Raw genomic sequence first — 23,646 nt, forward strand, 5'->3', positions numbered from 1 at the left:
CTTGGAATCTTGGGTGCTGAACCTCTTCAGCACCTTATCCAAGTAGGTACTCTGACTAAGTCCAATTAGTCTTTTACTCCGGTCTCTCAGAATCCTTATCCCTAGAATATAGGCAGCTTCTCCTAGGTCTTTCATAGAGAGACACTTCCCAAGCCAGGACTTCACTTCCTGCAAGGTTGAGATGTCATTTCCTATGAGTAGTATGTCATCCACATACAGTACCAAAAAGCTAACTATACTCCCACTAGCCTTAACATAGACACAAGATTCATCTTCACTCCTCGAAAAGCCAAACTCTTTGACTTTCTCATCGAAGCAAAGATTCCATTTGCGAGGTGCCTATTTCAATCCATAAATGGATTTCTCGAGATTACACACTCTACTAGGGTATTCTTTACCGACAAAATCCTCTGGCTGACTCATGTAAACATCCTCAGCCAAACTTCCATTAAGGAAGGCGGTTTTGACATCCATTTGCCATATCTCATAAGCATGAAATGCTAACAAGACCCTAATAGACTTAATTTTTGCTGCTAGTGAAAAGGTCTCATCATAATCAACTCCTGGAGTTTGAGAAAAGCCTTTTGCAACCAGTCGCGCCTTATATGTATGTACATCACCATCCATGTTGGTCTTCTTCTTGAAGATCCACTTGCACCCAATTGTCTTACGACCTGGTACATTGTCAACCAAGTTCCAAACTTGATTGCCATACATGGACTGTATCTCGCTGCCCATTGCCTCTTTCCATTTAGCAAACTCGGGGCCTACCATGGCTTCCGCGTAGCTATTAGGTTCATCCAAACTTATCAATGTCTCATCACTGATAAGTGTCTCATCTTCCGCAATAATATGGAAACCATAGTAGTGCTCAGGTTCATTCCTGCCCTTGTGGACCGTCTCAAAGGTACAGACTCGTCAATTGGCTCAACAGGAGTTTCCTCCTCAAGTTGAGTGCTAGGGTTTGAAGTTCCTTCACCACTTGACTCTTGAATTTCTTCAAGGTCAATTTGCCTCCCATTGTTTCCTTGGCTTATGAACTCTCTCTCTTGAAAGACATTCCTCCTTGCTACAAAGACCACATTCTCACTAGGTATGTAGAAGAGGTAACCAAAGGATTTCTATGGGTAGCCGATGAAAATACACCTCTCACTTCAAGGTTCGAGCTTATCATGAGTCTCGCGCCTCACGAAAGCCTCGCAAACCCAAATCTTGATGTGGTCTAGTTTGGGAACTTTACCAATCCACATCTCATGAGGAGTTTTAGCAACTTTCTTTGTAGGGACCAGACTAAGGATATGGGCGGCAGTCTCTAAGGGCTCAAACCCCCCGAAATTAGGTTTTGGGTTCTAATCTCATACACCCAACATACTTTTGGTACGCCTAACATACCAAGTTGATCCTCTACGATCAACCATTGTCTGGTACGCCCAACGTACACGTTGTACACCCAACATACTCGGTTTAACCTAATACCTTCCTAATCCATTTTCGACAATCTTTATATCCACCGAAAGGTATTCATATTTCATACAAGAACCCGAACTATGACTAAAAAGTTCTCGAACAAAAGGTATTCATTTTGGTCAAATTCGTTTTCCCACAATATTATCTAGATATCTTGGACTAAAAAGTTCTCGAACAAAAATCCATATTTCATACAAGAACCCGAACTATGACTTTTCCCTTTCTATCCTTCAACCCAATATGGAGTTCAATGGTTAAATCTCTTAACCATCATTACCTCCTTCCACAAGGACTAAACTTACCTCTTTAAGGCCCAGAGCCTTTACACAATCGACTTTTGGCCCACGACCCTGAAATAAGAAATGACAGTAAACAAGATGTTACACTAGTAAGACTTGAACTCATAACCTCTCATTTGAAAGAGTAACTCCTTACTGCTAGGCCAAAGTCTATTTGGTATACCTAATATGAAAAGGTAGAGCAAAAGATAGAAGGTTATTTAATTTCTCATTAATAATTCATGAGTTTTTGACCAAAATGATGTTTTTGAAAAAAAAAATACTCACCAAATAGGTGTATTCATGAGTTTTTGACCAAAATGGTGTTTTTGAAAAAAAAAATATTTACCAAATAGGTGTAGTTTTAAAAATATTTACCAAATAGGTATAATTTTAAATTTTTTATTTTTTCTTAAAATCTCAGTTTTTTAAATTATTTTGTTTTTTTAGCATACTTCATTTTACTTTTTGCTATTAAAAAGGTGTTTTTTGTATATATACAACAAACAAAAGAGAAAAGAAAAAAAATGGTTTGTACACTGCTCGACGGATTAGAACACAAAAAAAAAATGTTTTTTTTATTATTATAGTATCTACACGAGACAAATTTTTTTTATTGTTTTGTATTATTCGTTGAAAAAAAAGATTCTTTTTTCTTGTTGCATCTAAACTCTGTATATATAAAAAGAAAAGAATGTTGTATATTTTCTTACAATGTGTATGTATTTAAAACTAATATATACCAAATCAATTTTAATTAAAGAGTTTAATTTTGGAATTGTTTTCCAACAATATTCCGGTTTATTAATATATTAATTATTTAAATGGTTTTTACTTAAGATGATATTTATTGGTTTATATTGAAAAAAGTTGTTTGTTAGTTTTTATAAGTACTTGTTGGTTTAGATTAAAAATTGCAAAAATGGTCCATGTGGTATGCATTTTTTAGGGGTTTCAGTCTAAATTTCGATTTTTTTTGGATTCATGGTCCTTTTGGCCTAGTTTGTACGTAGAATTGGTCCCCCGACTTAACTTCCATTAAGTTATTGCTGTTAACCTCCTCATGTGCCTCCCACATGAGAGTAAATTTGTCTTTTCAATTAAAAGGGACCATTGTTGCAGCTAAATATCCTTTTTTTTAAATAATATCTATTTATTTATTTTAATAATTATAAAATAAAAAATATCTCTCTCTCTACCAAAAACATAGTCAAGAACATATACATACATACTCCATTTTTTTTCTTGATGATGGTCCCTAGAATCGATTTGTGTATGGGTTTTGTTTCTGCAAATCGGTTTATGGGTGTATATTCATCTACAATTTCGATTTGTGTCTATGTGTGTTTTCATTTTTGAAGGTGTGTCTGGGTTTTGTTTCAACCACCATCTCCAACCCTGGTTTTCAGATTTGTAATAAATGTGGTTTTCAGATCGAGTAAGGAAAGAAACAAGTGAGGCAAACGATTGGAGTCTCCGGCAGTGGCTGGCAATTGTGAGGAGGGGTGACGTTGATCTCCGACGAGCCCTCCTTCACTGTTCCTTTTCCCGATCTGGCATCAAAACACAGGGAGGGGGGCAGCTGCAGTCGCCGATCAAAGGAAGTGTCATAGGTGCTCAATCGGACCGATGAAGGAAGAATAAGATCGGAAGCAACAAGGGCTGCTTAAGCATTGATTTGTGAAGGAGAAGGAAAGAAAGAAGATCCAAGGGAAACAGGTAAGTTGCGACAACAACTTCGGTAAGGAAAGGTGCAAAAGGAGGAAGATGCGATGAACAACCGAAGGAGGTTGCGAGGTTGCTCCCCGACGAGTCTCGTCGTGGTTTCTTTCTCGTCATCGATAGCAACGATTCGGAAGGGAATCAGAGCAACTGCAGTAACAACGATTGAGGTGGGGTGTTTGGGGTTGTGCTTTTTCGACTGTAGGAGGGTTGCATAGGTGTTGAACACCGATTGCATTCGTCGAAAAGGTTGTAGCTCCTCTTGATCTCGTCGGAAACAACCATCTAAGGGCGTGTTTGTTTGTTTGATGCTCGACATGGGATTGTGGGTGATGCTTCTTCAACAATGGTGTTTGGGAAGAAGAAAAGGGAAGAGGGAGAGAGAGAGGGAGAGAGAGAGAGAGAGAGAGAGAGAGAAATATGGTCCCTTAGGTATTAATTTTTTTTAAAAAAATAGGTATTAATTTTTTAATTATTAAAATAAATAAATAGGTATTAATTTTTTTTAAAAAAAAGGGCGATATACTTTTTTAGCTGCAAAAATGGTCCCTTATAATTGAAAAGACGAGTATACCCTCATGTGGAAGGCACATGACGGGTTAACAACAATAACCTAACAGAAGTTAAGTCGGGGGACCAATTCTACGTACAAACTAGGTCAAAGGACCATGAATCCAAAAAAATCGAGGTTTGGACTGAAACCCCAAAAAAATGCATACCATAGGGACCATTTTTGCAATTTTGTCAAAAAAATATTGAGACAATGTTTTAAGTAAAAACCAACAATCACTTCTAACAAATACAAAACAAAATATATATATATATATATATATATATATATATATATATATATATATATATATATATATATATATATATATATATATATATATATATATATAGGGTGAGGTTCAATAAAGAACCATAATTAACCAAGGAACCAATCTTTTTTTGAACTTTTAGAACTTATTTTTTATCCAAAAAAAACTAAAAATATAGAAATTCATAATTTTTTATCCTTTTTCCAATGCTATCAAATTCGATTTTTTTTTTTATTTTTTATTTTTTAACGTCAAATTCACAATGTGAATCTTTGAAAATTCACAATGTGAATCCAGATTCACACGGTGAATCCGAAAAATATTTTTCACATTCACAATGTTAATATATGAATTTAGATATTTTTAGATTTTTTTTCGATAAAAAATAAGCTCTAGGAATTGAAAAAAAAATGTTTCCTTGAAAAACCAATAATTATGGTTCTCTATTAATTTTCCATATATATATATATATATATATATATATATATATATATATATATATATATATATATATATATATATATATATATATATATATATATATATATATATATATCGAAATAGTTTGTTACGATAACCACTATTTGAAAAAAAAAAGTTAAAAAAATAAAACATCAAGTCGAATGAACCAAATAAAATAAATGAATACATATTCAATATCTTTTTGTTTGGTGCATTCAACTTTATATCTTATTCATTTTAATTTTTTTTTTCGATAATAGTTATCGAAACAAGCTATTTCGATTTTATTTATTTTCTAAGAAGCAATTGTTGGTTTTGTACTTAAAACATTTTATCAACAATTTTTTTAATCGAAACCAACAAGGAATTCTTATAAAAACTAACAAACAATTTTTTTCGATATAAACCAATAAATGTTATTTTAAGTAAAAACCATCTGAATAATTAATATATTAATAAACCATAATATTGGGGGAAAACAATTATAAAATTAAACAATTGATTTGGTATATATTAGTTTTAAATACATAGATGCCCTAACAAAAAAAAATACACAATTCTTTTCTTTTTGTATATCTACAGTTTAGATGCAAAAAATCTTTTTTTTTTTTTTTTTTTGTGTGTGTTCTAGTTGGTCGGGTAGTATACAAACCATTTTTTTCTCTTGTTTGATGTATATAAACAAAAAAACCACCTTTTGTATAGCAAAAAGCAAGAAAGAAAGTATAAAAAGTATGCTAAAAAAACAACAAAATAATTAAAAAAAACTGAAATTTTAAGAAGAAATAAAGTTTTGACCTATTTGATAAATATTTTTATAACTATATCTATTTGGTAAATATTTTTTTTCAATAACATAATTTTGGTTAAAAATTAACTCAATAATTCCTTGTGGCTTGAGTGAGAACGTTCTTTTGATGTACAATAACTAGATATCATTAATGGCCCATACTTAACTTGGTTTATTATTTTTATTTTTATATTGATCTAAAAAGAATCATATTATGTCACACCCCGGTCGGCGGCGAAAACACCGAACGGTGTAACGTCATTCCTTGTATCACAGTTATATAACATATATTGAATAGTACAAAAAGTATATAAACTACATACCTTTATTAATAATAGAGAGTTATATTTTTCCAGCTTATCAAGTTCCTGAAAATACATGTGTTTTAAAAATACGTCAATATAAAGTTGGTGAGTCCACATGTTTGTAGTGTTTGTATCGAAAATACTTTTATACCAAAAGTATGTTTACTGAATATGTACTTTTACATAAACATATGTTTACTGAAAGAGTATTTTTATACTAAAAGTAAGTTTATGGAAAGTGTGCCTTTATACAAAAATATGTTTATGAAAAGTGTACTTTTATACCAAAAGTATGTTTACGGAAAGTGTACTTTTATACCAAAAGTATGTTTACGGAAAATGTATTTTTATACAAAAGTATGTTCACTGAGAATGTACTTTTATACCAAAAGTATGTTTACGGAAAATGTACTTTTATACCAAAAGTATGTTTACGAAAAGTGTACTTTTATACAAAAGTATGTTTACGAAATGTGTACTTTTATACCAAAAGTATGTTTACGAAAAATGTACTTTTATACCAAAAGTTTGTTTATAAAGAGTGTACTTTAATACAAAAGTATGTTCACCGAGAGTGTACTTTTATACCAAAAGTATGTTTACGGAAAGTGTAATTTTATACCAAAAGTATGTTTACAAAAAAGTGTACTTTTATACCAAAAAGTATGTTTATAGAAAGTGTACTTTTATACCAAAAGTATGTTTACTGAATATGTACTTTTACATAAACATATGTTTACTGAAAGAGTATTTTTATACTAAAAGTAAGTTTATGGAAAGTGTGCCTTTATACAAAAATATGTTTATGAAAAGTGTACTTTTATACCAAAAGTATGTTCACTGAGAGTGTACATTTATACCAAAAGTATGTTTACGGAAAGTGTACTTTTATATCAAAAGTATGTTTACGAAATGTGTACTTTTATACCAAAAATATGTTTACAAAAAGTGTTCTTTTATACCAAAATATGTTTACGAAAAGTGTATTTTTATACAAAAGTATGTTTACGAAAAGTGTACTTTTATACAAAAGTATGTTCAGTAAGAGTGTACTTTTATACCAAAAATATGTTTACGAAAAGTGTACTTTTATACCAAAAGTATGATTACAAAGACTGTATTTTTATGCCAAAAGTATGTTTATGGAAAGTGTACTTTTATGCCAAAAGTATGTTTAAGGCCGGTGGGAGTGGGCGCGGTTTGGAACCGTATTTTTGCCACCTGGACCGCAAACACCGCCCCCTGGGTGCGGTTTCCTGCGGTTTTGGCCGCAGTGTGGCTAGAAAGGACCGCGTGTTTTGATTGGTTGCTGCATCATTGACTGTTCAACGGTCCTTGCGTTTGAATTGATTTTATTTTTATTTTTATTTTTATTTTTATTTTTTTTACTTTACTCTATATATATACTTACAATTTTTACATAGCCTTCAACCAAAATCTTTACAATTTTACTCTCTTTTCCTCCAATTTTTTTTTTGAAAATGCCTTCTTCCAAAATGCCCAACAAAGAAAAAACACCCGTTAGAAACACCACAACCCCAATACCTTCATTTGATCAACCGATTTTTTCATCTCCGTATTACCACTATGGCGGTATGCTTTCGTATTTTCCACAACGACCAACACAACCACTACCACAAATTGACACATATTTTAATCCGTTTGATTTTTTCTCTCAACCCGAGTTTGTTCAACACACACAAACACAACCTCAAACGGTCATTTCTGATTCCAAACCATAATTCGTTACAGAAACTCAGCTCAGCAACTAAAAGAAAAGAGAAGGCGGAGGCTAAATGTTGGGAACCCCTAGAAGTGTTAGTGTTGGCACAATCTTGGATCGATATTTCAGAAGATGCGACCGTTGGAAAAGACCAAAAGCATGATCGTTTTTGGATTCGCGTTTTACATAGGTTCCATAAAGGAATGAACCGTGGAGAAAACTGTTCAAAACATCAAGTTTACTCGAAATGGGGGAAAATGAACAAGGAAATCATGTTGTTTAATGATTTGTATAAAAACATGAAACGTCAATGGAAAAGTGGAGAAAGCGATGATGTAATTTTGAGGAAAGCGCTAAAAGTGTATCAAAAAGAAAACCTGAAGGCTTTCAAGTTTCTTGAATTTTGGAATTTTGTAAAAGATAACAAGAAATGGCAAAGTAGCAAAATGTCAGACGAGCATATCGTAGTGGTTCAAAACGCAACAGGACATCTGAGTCCGACCACACTACATCAGATGCTCGTGTACAATTTGATCTGAACGAAGATGAATCTGTTCCAGTTTCACCACCTTCCCGACCAATGGGAAGAGACAAAGCAAAAAGTAAAGGCAAAGGCAAAGGCAAAGCGTTGGATTTAGATGAATTGAAAGAAATATGGGCCGACATGAAGGGTATAAAGTTAAAATGGACATGATTTTGCAAATTGCTTCTGAAACAGAGCTTCGGAAACAAAGGGACAACGACATGCGAGTACTATCATTGGACACGTTGAATATGACCGGGGATGAGCTTGAAGTTATTTTGGCGATGAAGGAGGAAGTGAAAAAACATTACGCAAATCGTGGCTAACTTCTAGTTTTTTTTTTCAAGTTTTTAATTGTTTGGTGTGTGTTTTTTAATAAGTTGTAGGTTTTATGTTTCTAATTTGTTTTTCTATATTTTTAGGTTTTTTTAAGGTAAGCAATGTATGATATTTGTATTTTTAATTAATGAAATATTATCTTTTTAAAATTATGATTTTTATTAAAAAATAAGTTTTATTAAATTAAAATAGTTAAAAAAAACAAAAAAATAAATAAATAAATAAAAGTGTGGCACCACTTCCGTGGTTTGGCAAGAAACCACACTTGTGTGGTAAAAAGTAACGTGATGCTTATGTGGCGGTGAAGAGAGTGAGGTTTCGGTGACACCACTCCCTCCCGCCTAATACATATGTGTTTTCTTGAGCGAAAGTGTGTTTGTTATAAGTGTACTCTCTTGACCGAAAGTATGTTTTACTATATATGAGTATTAAGGGGGTGTTTGGCTTAGCTTTTCAAACCCCAAAAGTTCTTTTTGGAAAAGTTACAAAAAGTCAGGATTTCCTGACTTTTTCAAAAAGTTCCTTTTCCTTATGTAACAACTTCAAAAGTAGCTTCTAAAACTATTTTGCCAAACATCTTTTGTTTTTTTTCTTTTCAAAAAAGGACTTTTGGCTTTGAAAAACTAAGACAAACACCCCCTAATTTAACTTATGTAATTGCTTGATTCAGGCGTGTCTATCAAGGTTATAATGAGTTCCCATAATCGAGCTACATACGAGTTGTTGCCCCTCACAACGATTCATCAGACGTCGTAATGTTTAAACAGTTATCACCCGTGACTTGACCGTCGATGGTTGTAGCTAGCAACCGTAGGTGGGGTGTCAGCCTATATAGATCTATACATAACTCTCCCGCTCACTTAAGATTTAACGATTATAGGCAGGAGTCTTGGCTAAGTATACTTAGATGATGAATATGTTTCATTTAACCATTGCTTGCATAGCCTTAACTGTTGTAGTCTTAACTTTAAGATTTTAAGTGATTAGACAAATGTTTCATTGTGTAATTATATTAATATATATAATTATAGCGTTTAATTCTCTTTTAAAAATTTAGCGTGTAGCGTCACGACATTGTATGAAAAATGATCAATTCTTAAACACACAGAGTAACGACATCGTATAATAATTAAAGATATTATACGGGCAGAGTAACGACAATGCATAATATAATTTTATATTATGTGGGCATAGTAACGGTAGTGTTTACTAATATTTTATATATGTAAATGGCTCTTTTTAACGGTAAATTGTTATACAATTATGTAACTAAATTATACAAGCGATATAAACAATTTATGATTTATATAAACAAATAATATAAAACATGTATCCTCCTCCGAAGAATGATAAAAAGTTTAAAATGGGTCCGTGAAACTCACCCTAGTAGCATGATTTTATATAATCTAACTAGAAACAGTCGGCGGTTCGTGATCGTCGGGCTCGGGATGCGAAATGGCTTCAACAAACGAGAGAGAGAAGAGATTTGGGTGTTCGGAAGGTTAGAGTCGAAATGGCTATTTATAGGCTGATTTTTGGCCTCTCACGTCGTGAGAATCCATGCTCACGTCGTGAGCCATGGCAAGAGTCATCCCGTAGTCTTCCTAGGTGTTTTCTAGGTTGGATTAGTTCCCGTGTGACTCCTCATGTCGTGAGAAATCCTTGTTCATGTCGTGAGCTTTTGAATTATCACTTCATAGCCTTGAAATGCGTCTTCTAGCTTCAAAATGTGGTGTTTAGACTCCTCACATCATGAGAAAAGATGCTCACGTCGTGACTCCAATCAGATTAGGGTTTCTGACATATGTCATGCTCTCAGATAGTTGTATCTTTGGAAGGTCATAATTTTTGCATACGAACTCCGTTTTTGACGTTCTTTATATCCATGCATAGGTATTTATGAGTACTACAACTCTCTTTTAGACTCTAATAGCTAATTATAAGTCTATTTTAAATTCCTATTGTTATAGAGATTTATAGTGTTGAAGTTTATCATAAGTTCTTCACGCGAAGTCAGATTTAGATGTTCTCTAAATTTTTGTAATCGTATAGACGTATACTTTGAGTTATATCATAAAATATGTATGATAGTTCATACTTGTATTAGAAGTTATCATGAACTACATACTAAGCTTGTCACATTACTAGTTTAACGAAATCACATTACTTGATTGACATAATCACATGTGATTGTTATTGATCTATTTTCACTGGTGTTACATGATATGTTAAGGAAGACGCACTTGACTTCCTTTTTTTCAAATAACACTTCAAACCCGATCATCAATTTGCTAACATTGTTGCATCAAACCATGGAAGTTTTAATAGGTATGCTAGCAAACCATATTTTGCTGTAAATTATTTATGTTTTTTAATTCGATAAAAAAATCACAATTATTTACATATAAACTTGAAACCGCCATTATGTCCTTGTATTAGAGTACAACAGTCAACCAAAATGTTGACTTTCCTTTTCTCTTTCAGATGTAATACGTCATTGTTTTATTCAGATGTAATTAGCTAGTCTGTTAGTTTGTTAGAATATATTTTTGATCTTTGTAGTATATATTACTTCTGTAACTTTATGAATGATTAACGAAATCACTTCAATCATCCTTTCTCCTTCACTCTTTCAATCATTCCATTTCAACATGGTATCAGAGCAGGAATTCTGATCAATTTCTACTTTTTCATCTTCATTTTTTTTTCAATTCGTCTTCATGAGTGAAGCAAATACTTCATCAAATGCTGCAATTGAAGTTTCTAGTCCTTATTTCCTCGGATCGTCTGATAATACGAGTACGATTCTAGTATCCAAAGTATTCGATGAAACTGGATTTGCTACTTGGAAACGATCGATGACGCTTGCTCTTATTGCTACGAACAAATTCTGTTTTGTTGATGGATCGTTATCATCTCCTAGAGCTGATTCACCTTTGATTTCAAATTGGGATCGTGTCAATTCTATGGTCATTTCTTGGATCTTGAACTCATTGAATAAGGATATTGCTGAAAGTGTCCTTTTCTTTCAAACAGCAAATGAAATTTGGGTGGAATTGAATCAAAGGTATGCACAATCTAATGGAGCAATGATATATCAGATTCAGAAACAACTGTATTCTATTATTCAAGGATCTGAAGATTTCTCAACATATTTCACCAAAATCAAACATGTTTTGGATGAATTAAGGATGATTCAAGAAGTACCTACATGTACTTGTAGTTTTGCTGCTATTCTAAAGAAATTCATGGAAGATCAATGTTTAATTCAGTTACTCATGGGATTAAATGATTCGTATAAATCTATAAGAGGACAGATCCTGATGATGAGTCCTCTTCCTACTATTTCTACTGTTTATTCTATCTTGATCCATGAAGAATGACAAAGAGACATTTCATCTACACCTAAGATTGTCACAAAGTCTATGGCAATGCATGTTAACACTGGATCTAAGAAAAATCTGAATTGTCCGCACCGCAAGAAGAGTGGACACATCAAATCATAATGTTACAGACTCCATGGATTTCTAGCAGACTTCAATTTCAAGAAAACAAAGAAAATAGAGTCAATAGTTCACAGTGTTACTCATACAAATGATTCACAAACAATTTCACAAGAACAATACAAACAATTGATGGACCTTCTTATCAACAAAGGCACTTCTCAAATCAATTATGTTATCACTAATGGCTCAATGGATACAACAGGTAATCCTTTGGATAGTTCAGGAAATCATGTAATTATGCAAATAAGTGTAATATGTCTAATCTTTGGCATTATAGATTAGGACATTTATCATTTGATAAAACGAAATTGATGTCATTGACTTCCAAAGATTGTTCTAATAATTTGTTCAGATCTTGCAAAATTTGTTATCAAGCAAGACAACATAAGTTGCCCTTTTCATTGAGTGAAACAAATTCCAAACAACCTTTTGATCTTGTTCATATGGACATTTGGGGTCCATATAAAGAATCCACACATAATGGTTTGAAGTAGTTTTTGACCATTGTCGATGATCACAGTAGATGCACTTGGATTCATCTACTTAAACATAAGAGTAATGTTTTCACTCTTATTCAAGATTTTGTTAAATACGTTCAAACTCAGTTTCATCTCACTATTAAGATCATTCATAATGATAATGCTTTTGAACTTGGTTCTAACAATGAAGGTATTTAATTCTTTCAATCCTTGGGAATCATTCATCAAAAATCTTGTCCTTACACACCCCAACAAAATGGGATTGTAGAAAGGAAACGCAAACACTTATTAGAAGTGTCTAGAGATTTATTATATATTTCAATCTGGACTTGGGAAATGTTATTGGGGAGAATGTGTCTTAACTGCTGCTCATTTAATCAATAGATTTCCTTCAAAACTTCTGGATAATAAAAATCCTTATAAGGTTTTATTCAAAAAGAAACCAAATTTGGATAATTTGAAATCTTTTGGATGTCTATGTTTCACTTCTACTATACATGTGAACATAGATAAATTCATGCCTAGATCCAAACCTTGCATTTTTATTGGATACTGTTTTGGTCAAAAAGGGTATAAGGTGCTTGATCTCAACACAAGAGATATCATTATTTCACGGGATATTAAATTTGTTGAAAACATATTTCCCCTTCATAATCTTGTTACTCACAAGATTCATGAATCCATTAATCTACATTTTCCAAATATCTTTGATGATATTGATGATTAGTCTTTGCTCAATAATGATCAAATTTCAAACAATGGGGATGCTACTTCTTCTTCTATGAACAATGAAGACCACAATGTTCATGACAACCATGTTCTAGTTGTTCCTGTTAGAAGATCTACAAGAACTGTTATTCCCTCAACTCGTTTGAAAGATTATATTTGTTACAATGTAATCAATCAAAATGAAGATTTTATTGATTGATGTCATACAATAACCAACATCTTCATCAATGATTCTGTTACAAGATCACATTTCTCAAATAATCTATCAATTATCAATCATGTCACTCCCAAAATTGTTGAACCACTATTCTACAATCAAGCAAAAGGAGATCCTATGTGGGAAAAAGCAGTGAAAAGGGAATTCCATGCATTAAATGCTAACAAAACCTAGGAAATTGTCAAGCTTCCTAAAGGAAAAAAGACCAATTGCTTGCAAATGGGTTTACAAAGTGAAATATAAAGCTGATGGGTCAATAGAGAGATACAAAGCCAGAATTGTGGCCAAGGGCTTAACTCAAAAAGAGGGAGTTGATTATCACAAGACATTTTCTCCTGTCATCAAATTTAACACTGTTAGAAGTTTAGTAGCTTTAGCAGTAAAGAAGAATTGGAAAGTTCATCAATTTGATGTGAATAATGCATTTTTGCATGGAGAATTACATGAATAGGTATATATGAAAATGCCACCTGGAATGGAAAATACAACTGCCAATCTTGTTTGCAAATTAAAGAAATCTTTATATGGCTTAAAGCAAGCATCAAGACAATGGTATGAAAAATTGTCTAATGCTCTTCTCGCCAAAGGGTACCACAAATCTTTAAATGATCATTCAATATTCATAAAAAAGCTGAATCCTCCATCATCATTGTTATTGTGTATGTTGATGATGTTCTTATCACTGGGGACAATGATAATCAGTTCAGGATCAAAGACCGTGGTACTATAAATTTCTTTTTGGGTTTGGAATTCATCACTACCCCAAATGGAATGGTAATTCATCAACACAAATTCATCAAAGAATAATTGGAGTCCTACTTAACTCAAGATGCAAAAATTGTTTCATCTCCGTTGCCAAGCAAATTAAAAGATTTATACGAGAAGTCAAAAATCTTATCTGATCCAACAAGCTATAGACAACTTGTAGGAAAGTTGAACTTTTTATTGCATACTCGCCCAGATATAGCCTTTACAACTCAATTCTTAAGTCAATTCAACAGTAAACCATGCAAAAGTCACATGGATGTTGCTATTCATGTTCTCAAATATTTGAAAGGAACCATTTTTCAAGGAATATTTCTCAATAATAAAAAAAACTATAAAGTGGAGGCCTTTTGCGATTCAGATTGGCCTGCTTGTCCAACAACTAGAAGATCTGTGAGTGGTTTCTTTATCACAATGGGTGGGAGTCCTATATCATGGAAATCAAAGAAGCAAACCACTGTTTCATTATCTTCTACAGAAGCAGAATACAGATCAATGAGAAGAGTATGCTCAGAGCTTACATGGCTTAGCAGATTATTAAAAGAATTTGAAGTTCCTAATATTGATTTGTTTCCCTTAAAATGTGATAACATAGCAACTATCTATATAGCCAATAATCTGGTTTTTCATGAGAGAACTAAGCTTATAAATCTCGATTGTCACTTTGTGAGGGAAAAACTTCAAGATGGTTTAATAACTTTATCCCACATTTCAACAAAAGACTAACCAACAGATGTTTTGACAAAATCTCTATCTAGCTCTGATCACTTACAAGCTGTTTCCAAGCTTAGTCTTTCTTCATATCCACCAGCTTGAGAGGGGGGGGGGGTATTAGAGTATAAAAGTCAACAAAAATGTTGACTTTCCTTTTCTCTTTCAGATGTAACACGTCATCGTTTTATTTAGATGTAATTAGCTAGTGTGTTAGTTTGTTAGAAGATATTTTTGATCTCTGTAGTATATATTGCTTTTGTAACTTTATGAATGATTAACGAAATCACTTTAATCATCCTTTCTCCTTCAAACTCTCTTTCAATCATTCTATTTTAACACCTTGAAATAAATCAATGAAACCTAAAGTAAATATCACAAGTTGAAATTTGAAGGACATCTTAAAGAACAAATAGCAGCAATATTGTTTTCACTTAACTCCTCGTTTTCAAATGTTCGCATTCCCTCTTTTTCATATGAACAATGCATGCAAATATACTTTCTTTTCAAAAATCACTTACAAAGATATTATAGATTTTGCTATATGGTAGATTCTGTACTATATGTATAGGATTCCATCTCAAGTGTTATGATGTGTCATAGTCCCAACCACACAAAAAACTACGACACTTAAGACCCTCCAAATGTGGGGTTATGTAGTAGGGTGTGCAAGGGATTGAATCAAAATCTTACCACAAACCGTGTATTCATAAAAATATCTCATGAATTATCCTTTTCAAATTTCATGTAATGAACAAAAAGTAGGGAACTTTTTTCACAATGAAAACATGTAAATGGTTATTCTTGGTTTGTTTGAGATATCAATCTGAGTGACTATTCATACTTTTTAGTAGAAGATATGTTTTTTTAGGTTATTTTGAAACATACATCGCCATCGCATTATAGTCATTTTTATCATCATTTTAAAACATATAATATATTGTAATATGTACTTATGGACGTTCCACCGATATTCATCATTGATTATAATCATTTTGGTTCTGCAAGAAAAAACTTATATTAACCAAATCAAAAAATAAAATAAAAAATTAAGGAATAAAGTATTTTATAATATGCTTTTCATCTTGCTAGGTAATATTTCTCTAGACGAACGTTAGATGTTCTCTTATACGGCGTCTACATAAAAGTTTATAGTGTTACTATCATTTATGGAAAGGTGTAGTTGTGTGACTACTCCTTCAAACTTATAAGTCATCTAAAAGTTAGGTGGCCGGAGTGGCTCGAGAGGAGGGAGTTTGGGCTGGAGGTATTGTCGCTACTGCCGGAAACCCTACTCCATGAACAATTGGCGGGCTGGTGGGTTCATTTGTTGAGCTCTTGTGCGGGTTAGATAAGTCGATGCATCATTTCTTTCTGTACACTCTCTCTCTCTCTCTCTCTCTCTCTCTCTCTCTCTCTTTAAATTTAATATATCCACAAACACACACACACACACACACACACACACATATATATATATATATATATATATATATATATATATATATATATATATATATATATATATATATATATATATATATAAACCAACAAGTATTGTGTTAATTTATAACTAAAATGCTTAGCGGCGTAATTTGTTGTTTGTTTACCTTCGCATTTGTTGTAAGATGATAGATGTATTAATTAAAAAAAGCTAATTATAAAAAATTTAAAAATTTATAAATTTAAGTAACAATATTGACCAAGATTCTGGCCCATAAATCACGTATTCTTATTTACCTCATGTTCAACATCTCATGGTTCATAATCGCATCCCCGCCACCGGCGCCACCATAAGTGTTTGGTTTCGATTATTTATTACTGCCATTTGAGTTAGAGGTGAACAGAAATTTGCAATGGGTTTTAAAAGCGGGTGTGTGTTTATTTTTTCTGCCTCTCGATCTTTTATTTCTGTAACGATAACATTATCTCCACCATATATTTCTAATAGTTGTTAATTTTATAATTTTTGTTTATGAAAAAGTTAAAGTACTCTCGTCGCTTTCATAGGCCTTGTTTTTCCATTATAAACGCTTTTTATTTTTCTTAAGATGTTTTGCTTTGTAATTGTTGCTGCAACTTCCAATTAGACGGCTTAAATAATTTGTAAATCAAATGAGAATATATAATTAATACAATTTTTTCATGAAATTTTATCTATATTACTGTTAATTGCTATATGTTTAGATTGTTATTTTTATTTACGTTGTTAATTGTTCTTGGCTAATTGTTTTGAATATGGTGGCTTGATTGTTAATTTATGTATTTATAGTTTCTGGATGATGGTATTCAGTACACTATTGAAACATTCACCATTAATTAGTGATATTAAGAGGCATAATGATTTAAAAGGGTAATATGTTTTTTTAATTTGTATATATTTAGTCAATAAGGTTTTTTTTTTTTTTTTTTTTTTTTTTTTTTTTTTTTTTTTTTTTTTTCGTCTACATTACTCATTCAACTTGATAAACTGCACACATTCAGTCCTTATGACCGGCTATTATAGGTTAGCCGCAAATAAAAATGACTTAATAGGTTAATATATTTTTCAATTTGTACACATTTAGTCCTTAATATTTTTGTGCACATTTAGTCCTTAATATATATTTTTTGTTGTAAAATAAGTTATTTTTGTTTTTGTACTCATTCAGTACTTATAAAAGATTTTTTTAGGTTTTTCTAATGACGTCTTACGTGGGACATTCATTAATGAGATGTTTGAGATTTTTGATGTTTATGTCCATCGCGATCTCGACTACTTGGTTGTTTAGGTCATTTGGTCTGAATGTTATAACTTCTTCATACAATCTCGGATTTTAACGATTATTATATATATGCGTTCGTATTTTAGTCTACTACAACTTTCATTTAGATGACTCCTGTTAAAAACAAATATATTTTTATTTACGATCTTTATATCCGTACGTTTTTTATGAATGCATGTATGAATTTTTTTTATAAAATCGTAAGTAAAAACATATTACATTTTAACGGGAGTAATCTAACGAAAGTTGTAGCAGACTCAAAAAACGAACACGTGGATATAAAAATCGGTAAAATTTGATATCGTATGAAAAAGTTATGATATTCGAAATACAAGACCTAAGCCAAACCACAAGACCTATGCGACCAAGCAGTCAAGATGACAATGGACATAAACATCAACCACCCTAAACATCTCATTAATGATTGTTCCACGTAAGATGTCGTGAGAAAAAAAAACTAAAAAATTATTCATAAGTACGTTTTTTATGAATGCATGTATGAATTTTTTTTATAAAATCGTAAGTAAAAACATATTACATTTTAACGGGAGTAATCTAACGAAAGTTGTAGCAGACTCAAAAAACGAACACGTGGATATAAAAATCGGTAAAATTTGATATCGTATGAAAAAGTTATGATATTCGAAATACAAGACCTAAGCCAAACCACAAGACCTATGCGACCAAGCAGTCAAGATGACAATGGACATAAACATCAACCACCCTAAACATCTCATTAATGATTGTTCCACGTAAGATGTCGTGAGAAAAAAAAACTAAAAAATTATTCATAAGTACTAAATGAGTACAAAAATAAAAAAATACTTATTTTGAAACCAATATATATATATATATATATATATATATATATATATATATATATATATATATATATATATGGGAAAAGTGAATATACCCTTAAGGATATATAAGCTTAGGTACTCAAACTCACTATATTACGCCGTTTTGTATCATATAATACATTCTAATTCTCCAATGTTCTTATAATTGAACTTCTAATTTGATTACTTCCAAGATTTTTATAAATTACAGATTTATTTTCCTTTTACATAATTTTCATTTTCAATTATAATATATATATATATATATATATATATATATATATATATATATATATATATATATATATATATATAGCCTAGTAGGTGTTCGAAAAAAGATGTGATGTACGAGCAATATAATAGAGAAATTTTGAATATCTTGAAAGTAAATCAAGTTAAGGTTGAAGTTTAAAAACATTATAATGAATATATCAAACAAAATGACGTATCATAATGTGTTTGGGTACCTAAGCTTATATACCCTTAAGGGTATATTCACTTTTCTATATATATATATATATATATATATATATATATATATATATATATATATATATATATATATATATATTAAAGACTAAATGTACAAATTATTAAAGAATAAATGTGTACAAAATGAGAAATATATTACCTTATTAAGTCAATTTTCCCACTAACCTGGAGTAACCGGTCATAAGAACTGAATGTGTACAATTTAACAAGTTGAAGGGTAAATGTAGATGGAAAAAAACTCAGAGACCAAATGTATACAAATAAAAAAATATATTACAAGTAACTATCCCTATTACCGACTAAATGAGTTATTAAACGTTGGTATTATTCTTTAACAAGTATATAGTGGTACAAGACTTTCCATCTCCAACTAGAAGCAACGCTATACGTGTATTTCAATTATGTTTTTTTTTATTATACCTATGTGTTCGTGTGTGTGGTTTAATTAGGGCCGGTCCAGATGGTGGGCAACCCATACGACCGCCCAGGGCCCACGAATCCAGGGGTTCAAATTTTCTGGGATATGTAGTGTATATATATATATATATATATATATATATATATATATACACATATATATATATATATATATATATATATATATATATATATATATATATATATATAAAGTTATTACCAAAATGATTTTTAGGGCCTAAAGTTGGTTCAAACTCAAAATAGCTCAAAAATAAATAATTTGGCTTATTTGTTATTGTTAGTTGAACGCGTTTATAGTAAAGAATAAATGATATTTTTTTGAATCTTTATTTTATTTGTCTTAAGGGGGACATTTTTTTATTTTCGCTTCGGGTCCCATATACGTTTGGACCGGCCCTGGGTTTAATGGGTTTTTCTTTAATAATAATGGTGCAGGTAGGTTTATACATATGAGTAAGATGGTTGTTGGCTTCCTGCAATAATCGAGAAATAGAAATCAAGGAATAGATAACTTAATCAAGAAATAACTTTTTTTTCTTTGAAAACAAAATCTGAAAAAACCAAAGTTCTTAAAATTTAATTCTCTACAAATGAGCACAATCATGAAAATTTGTTTTTTATATTTATAGAAAAACTTAGAAAAGAAAATTCTCCAAAAATTATAACAATTTAAGAAATACTTCTATTTACTATTCTAATGACTTTGTAAAAAGAATTTTTTTAAATAAAGTGTTTTAGATAACAAACTTGATTTTAAAAGATTAAAATCTTTTTAAAAAATAATGGACATAATATGATGCAAATAGAGATGATTCATAATATTTATGATTCAAAAATATTATGATTCAATGTGTTTATGATCTTTAACTTGTTATGATCTAAAAATATTTTGATTTGTTATAAAATATTAGTTTGTAAATGACCATTGAATTCCTCTATTTCTCTCATAACTCTTTATCATTATTTAACATTAGTAACAACCATTTCAATATGTTTTATGAGTTTAATAATGCACCATCACAATGTGCATTCATCTTTCATCTTATTTTAGTTGTATAAATAGTGAGTCATATGTATTAGAAAGTTGATGATTTCATCACAAGTATTGAAATAAAAATTATGTCCACTTTCATGTCTTTCTTTACTCTATAATTTATCTTGTCATTCGATCATATTTTATAACACATTATCAACACGACTCTACTATAAAGCTCTAACTCCTTATTGTTCTTGTCCTTTTCAGGTATGTATTTTTTTTAAGTTCACATGTACAATGCTTACAAATTATTTTATGGAATTTCTTAATTAAAAATTCCTTAACATACAAGTTTTTTACTTATATTAGTATTTTCACTATGGAAAACCATGCTAGAGAAAATCTTCTCTACTTTTCATGCCCCTAACATGTTCCTGCAACAGCAATATCATGAGAAAGGTGTAAAAAAAAATTTGAATTAATCTTATGTCTTCTAGTGGTTGAACAAAACAATGAGCTATTTATGGAAAATCACCATCAAGACCTACCGATTCTAGTTTATTCCCTGAAGTGAATGCAACATCATATAATCATATTAGTCATGGGTCTAACCGAGGCCGTGGGGGTCATCATAATTATCATAAAATAACAATATTACAAGTAACCACCAGACGTTGGAAAATAACAAAACCCTACATCATAATAATACAAGTGATTTGTCACGGATGTGGAAAGACCAGTCATTGGTCTCGTACATGAAGCTCTCCAGAGCATTTTGTTAATCTTTATCAAGCTTCTCTAAAATCTAATAAAAAATAAAATATCTAAACAGATTTTATACAAAGTGATTTTCATGAAGATCAACAAAAAATGACACATTTTAATGTTGCCGATTTTCTTGTTTACCCAAAAGGGACAAGTGGTGTTATGTATGGTGATGAAAGAATAATATGTAGTTTTGGTTCATGTCATTTATTATGTTTTTATTTCATATTCATTTCATAAGAAATGATGTCATCACAATCTTCTCAAAGTAATAAAATATGACTTTATTTTTCTAAGTCGGATGTTTCTTATGTTTTATTTATTTATTGAAGAGAAATATAGATATTCGCAAAAGAAATAAGGAAGATATATGCCTTGCAGACAGTGCAATAACACATAGCATTTTTGATAATAAAAAGTATTTTGCTTACTTATCAATTAGAGAAACAAATGTTAGTATAATAACGGAAAATGCAAAAATGATTGAAGGCTTCGGAAGAGCGAATATAATATTACCACAAGGGACGATAATTACAATTGGTGATGCATTATTTTCATCCAAATCACCAAGAAATTTATTAAGTTTTAATCATATTCGATCTAACGGATCTCATGTTGAAACAACTAATGATAGTAATAAAGAGTATCTTAATATTACAAAAATGATATCGGGTAAGAAAAGTGTTTTGAAAAAAATTACCCGTACTGTCCTTGGGATTGTACTATACAAATATTAGAATGATTAAATCTTATCCTATTGAAAATAAAAGGTATGATAACACCTTCAAAGTTTAGCATGACCGGTTGGGCCATCCCGGATCAATTATGATGTGTAGAATAATTGAAACTTCAAGTGATCATTCCTTGAAAAACTAGAAGATTTTTCAAGCTAATGAATTCTCTTGTGCTACATGCTCTTAAGGAATATTAATTTCCCATCAATCATTTAACAAAGTGGGGTATGAAAGTTCTAGTTTCTTAAAAAGACTTCATAGGGATATATGTAGAACAATTCATCCACCAAGTGAACCATTTAGATATTTTATGATTTTAATTAACGCATCAACTAGATTGTCACAAATGTGCTTGTTGTCTAGTCGTAATCTCGGTTTTGCAAAATTACTTGCATAAATAATCTGCCTAAGGGCACATTTTCTCGATTACCCAATTAAGAAAATTTGAATTGACAATACTGGAGAATTTACATTACAAGCTTTTAATGACTATTGCATGTCGATTGGGATAACTATTGAACATCATGTTGCATATGTTCATACATAAAATGGTTTAGCTAAGTTGTTAATCAGACACCTTTAATTAACTCCAATATCATTACTAATGCATTCTAAACTCCCTATATCGGCATGGGGACATACAACTTTACATGCATCATCACTTATACACATCATGGAAAGTTGTTATCATAAGTTTTCCCATATTCAATTAGTTTGCGGTCAGGAACCAAATATTTCCCAGCTAAGGATGTTTGGATGTACAATTTATGTACCAATTTCTCCACCTCACTAATGGGTCCTCAAAGAAGAATGAAAATTTATGTTGGATATGAATCTCCATCTATAGTAAAATATTTAGAACCATCAACTGGAGATTTATTTACTACGAGATTTGATGATTATCATTTTGATGAATAAGTTTTTCCAACATTAGGGGAGAAATAAAGAACCTGGAGAATAAAATCTCTTGGAATGAATTATCACTTTTAGTTTTAGATCCTCGTTCAAGTCAATGTGAACTTGAAGTGAAAAAAAAAATAATAATTCATTTACAAAATGTAGCAAATCAATTGCTAGAAGCATTTACTGACCCTAAGAGAACAAAGTTTCTTGTACCAACTGTAAATGCTCCAATTAGAATTGATATCCCAGAAGGAAAAAATACAACTACAAATTAATCTAAGGCACGCCTGAAGCATGGAAGACCAGCCGTTTCCAAAGATAAAAAAACCTCAAAAATGAAACGGAGAAAATATAATTGATGGTCCAAAAGAGAAAAAAAAAATCTCTTGAAAAATATTAGTGAAGATCTAGAAGAACCTAATGACACAACAAAAGAAACTAAGGTACCTAAAAATTATGAAAATGAAGAGATATCAATAAACTGTGTCATGTCAGGATAAAGATGGAACCAAAATAAGACAGCCCTCGACGATAATTTTTCATATCATGTTGCGCACGATATTATGGAAGAAAATGAGGATCTTGAACTCGAATCTACAGATGAATGTAGAAATAGAAAAGATTGGCCAAAATGAAAAAATGCATTCGATGAAGAGCTTAATTCTCTTACTCAATGAAAAGTTTTTGGACCTGTAGTCCATACACCAAACAGAGTAAAAACCAGTGGGGCACAAATGAGTATATGTGCTTAAAATAAATGATAAAAATGAAGTTGTGAGATATAAAGCAAGACTCGTTGCCCAAGATTTTACCCAAAGGCCCATAATTGATTATCAAGAAACGTACACTCCATTGTTTGATGCAATTACATTCTATTATCTAATAAGTTTGGCA

General features: G+C 31.2%; 2 protein-coding genes across 2 annotated transcripts; both read left to right on the forward strand.

Annotated features, from left to right (window-relative positions):
- The first annotated feature begins 7,432 nt into the window (after positions 1–7,432).
- On the forward strand, positions 7,433–8,417 carry LOC111878587 (uncharacterized). The gene is made up of 4 exons (XM_023875107.1): positions 7,433–7,438; positions 7,598–7,903; positions 8,011–8,239; positions 8,287–8,417. Exons 1-4 carry the CDS (start codon positions 7,433–7,435, stop codon positions 8,415–8,417), a joined length of 672 nt encoding a protein of 223 aa, XP_023730875.1.
- Positions 8,418–11,150: 2,733 nt separating this feature from the next.
- Positions 11,151–11,813, forward strand: LOC111878586 (uncharacterized). Its single transcript, XM_023875106.1, has one exon. The coding sequence runs from the start codon at positions 11,151–11,153 to the stop codon at positions 11,811–11,813; it is 663 nt and encodes a 220-aa protein (XP_023730874.1).
- The last annotated feature ends 11,833 nt before the right edge of the window (positions 11,814–23,646 follow it).

This window comes from Lactuca sativa, chromosome 4 (genome assembly GCF_002870075.4).
Source record: "Lactuca sativa cultivar Salinas chromosome 4, Lsat_Salinas_v11, whole genome shotgun sequence".
Classification (NCBI taxonomy): domain Eukaryota; kingdom Viridiplantae; phylum Streptophyta; class Magnoliopsida; order Asterales; family Asteraceae; genus Lactuca; species Lactuca sativa.

What these genes read in the sequence shown, in the direction of transcription:
- LOC111878587 (XM_023875107.1), top strand. An exon ending in AAAGTGGAGAAAGCGATGAT is followed by an intron (nt 7,904 to 8,010) that starts GTAATTTTGAGG and finishes ATGGCAAAGTAG; the next exon opens with CAAAATGTCAGACGAGCATA. An exon ending in AATATGGGCCGACATGAAGG is followed by an intron (nt 8,240 to 8,286) that starts GTATAAAGTTAA and finishes CTTCTGAAACAG; the next exon opens with AGCTTCGGAAACAAAGGGAC.
- LOC111878586 (XM_023875106.1), top strand. Translation starts at nt 11,151, where the DNA reads ATGAGTGAAGCAAATACTTCATCAAATGCTGCAATTGAAGTTTCTAGT.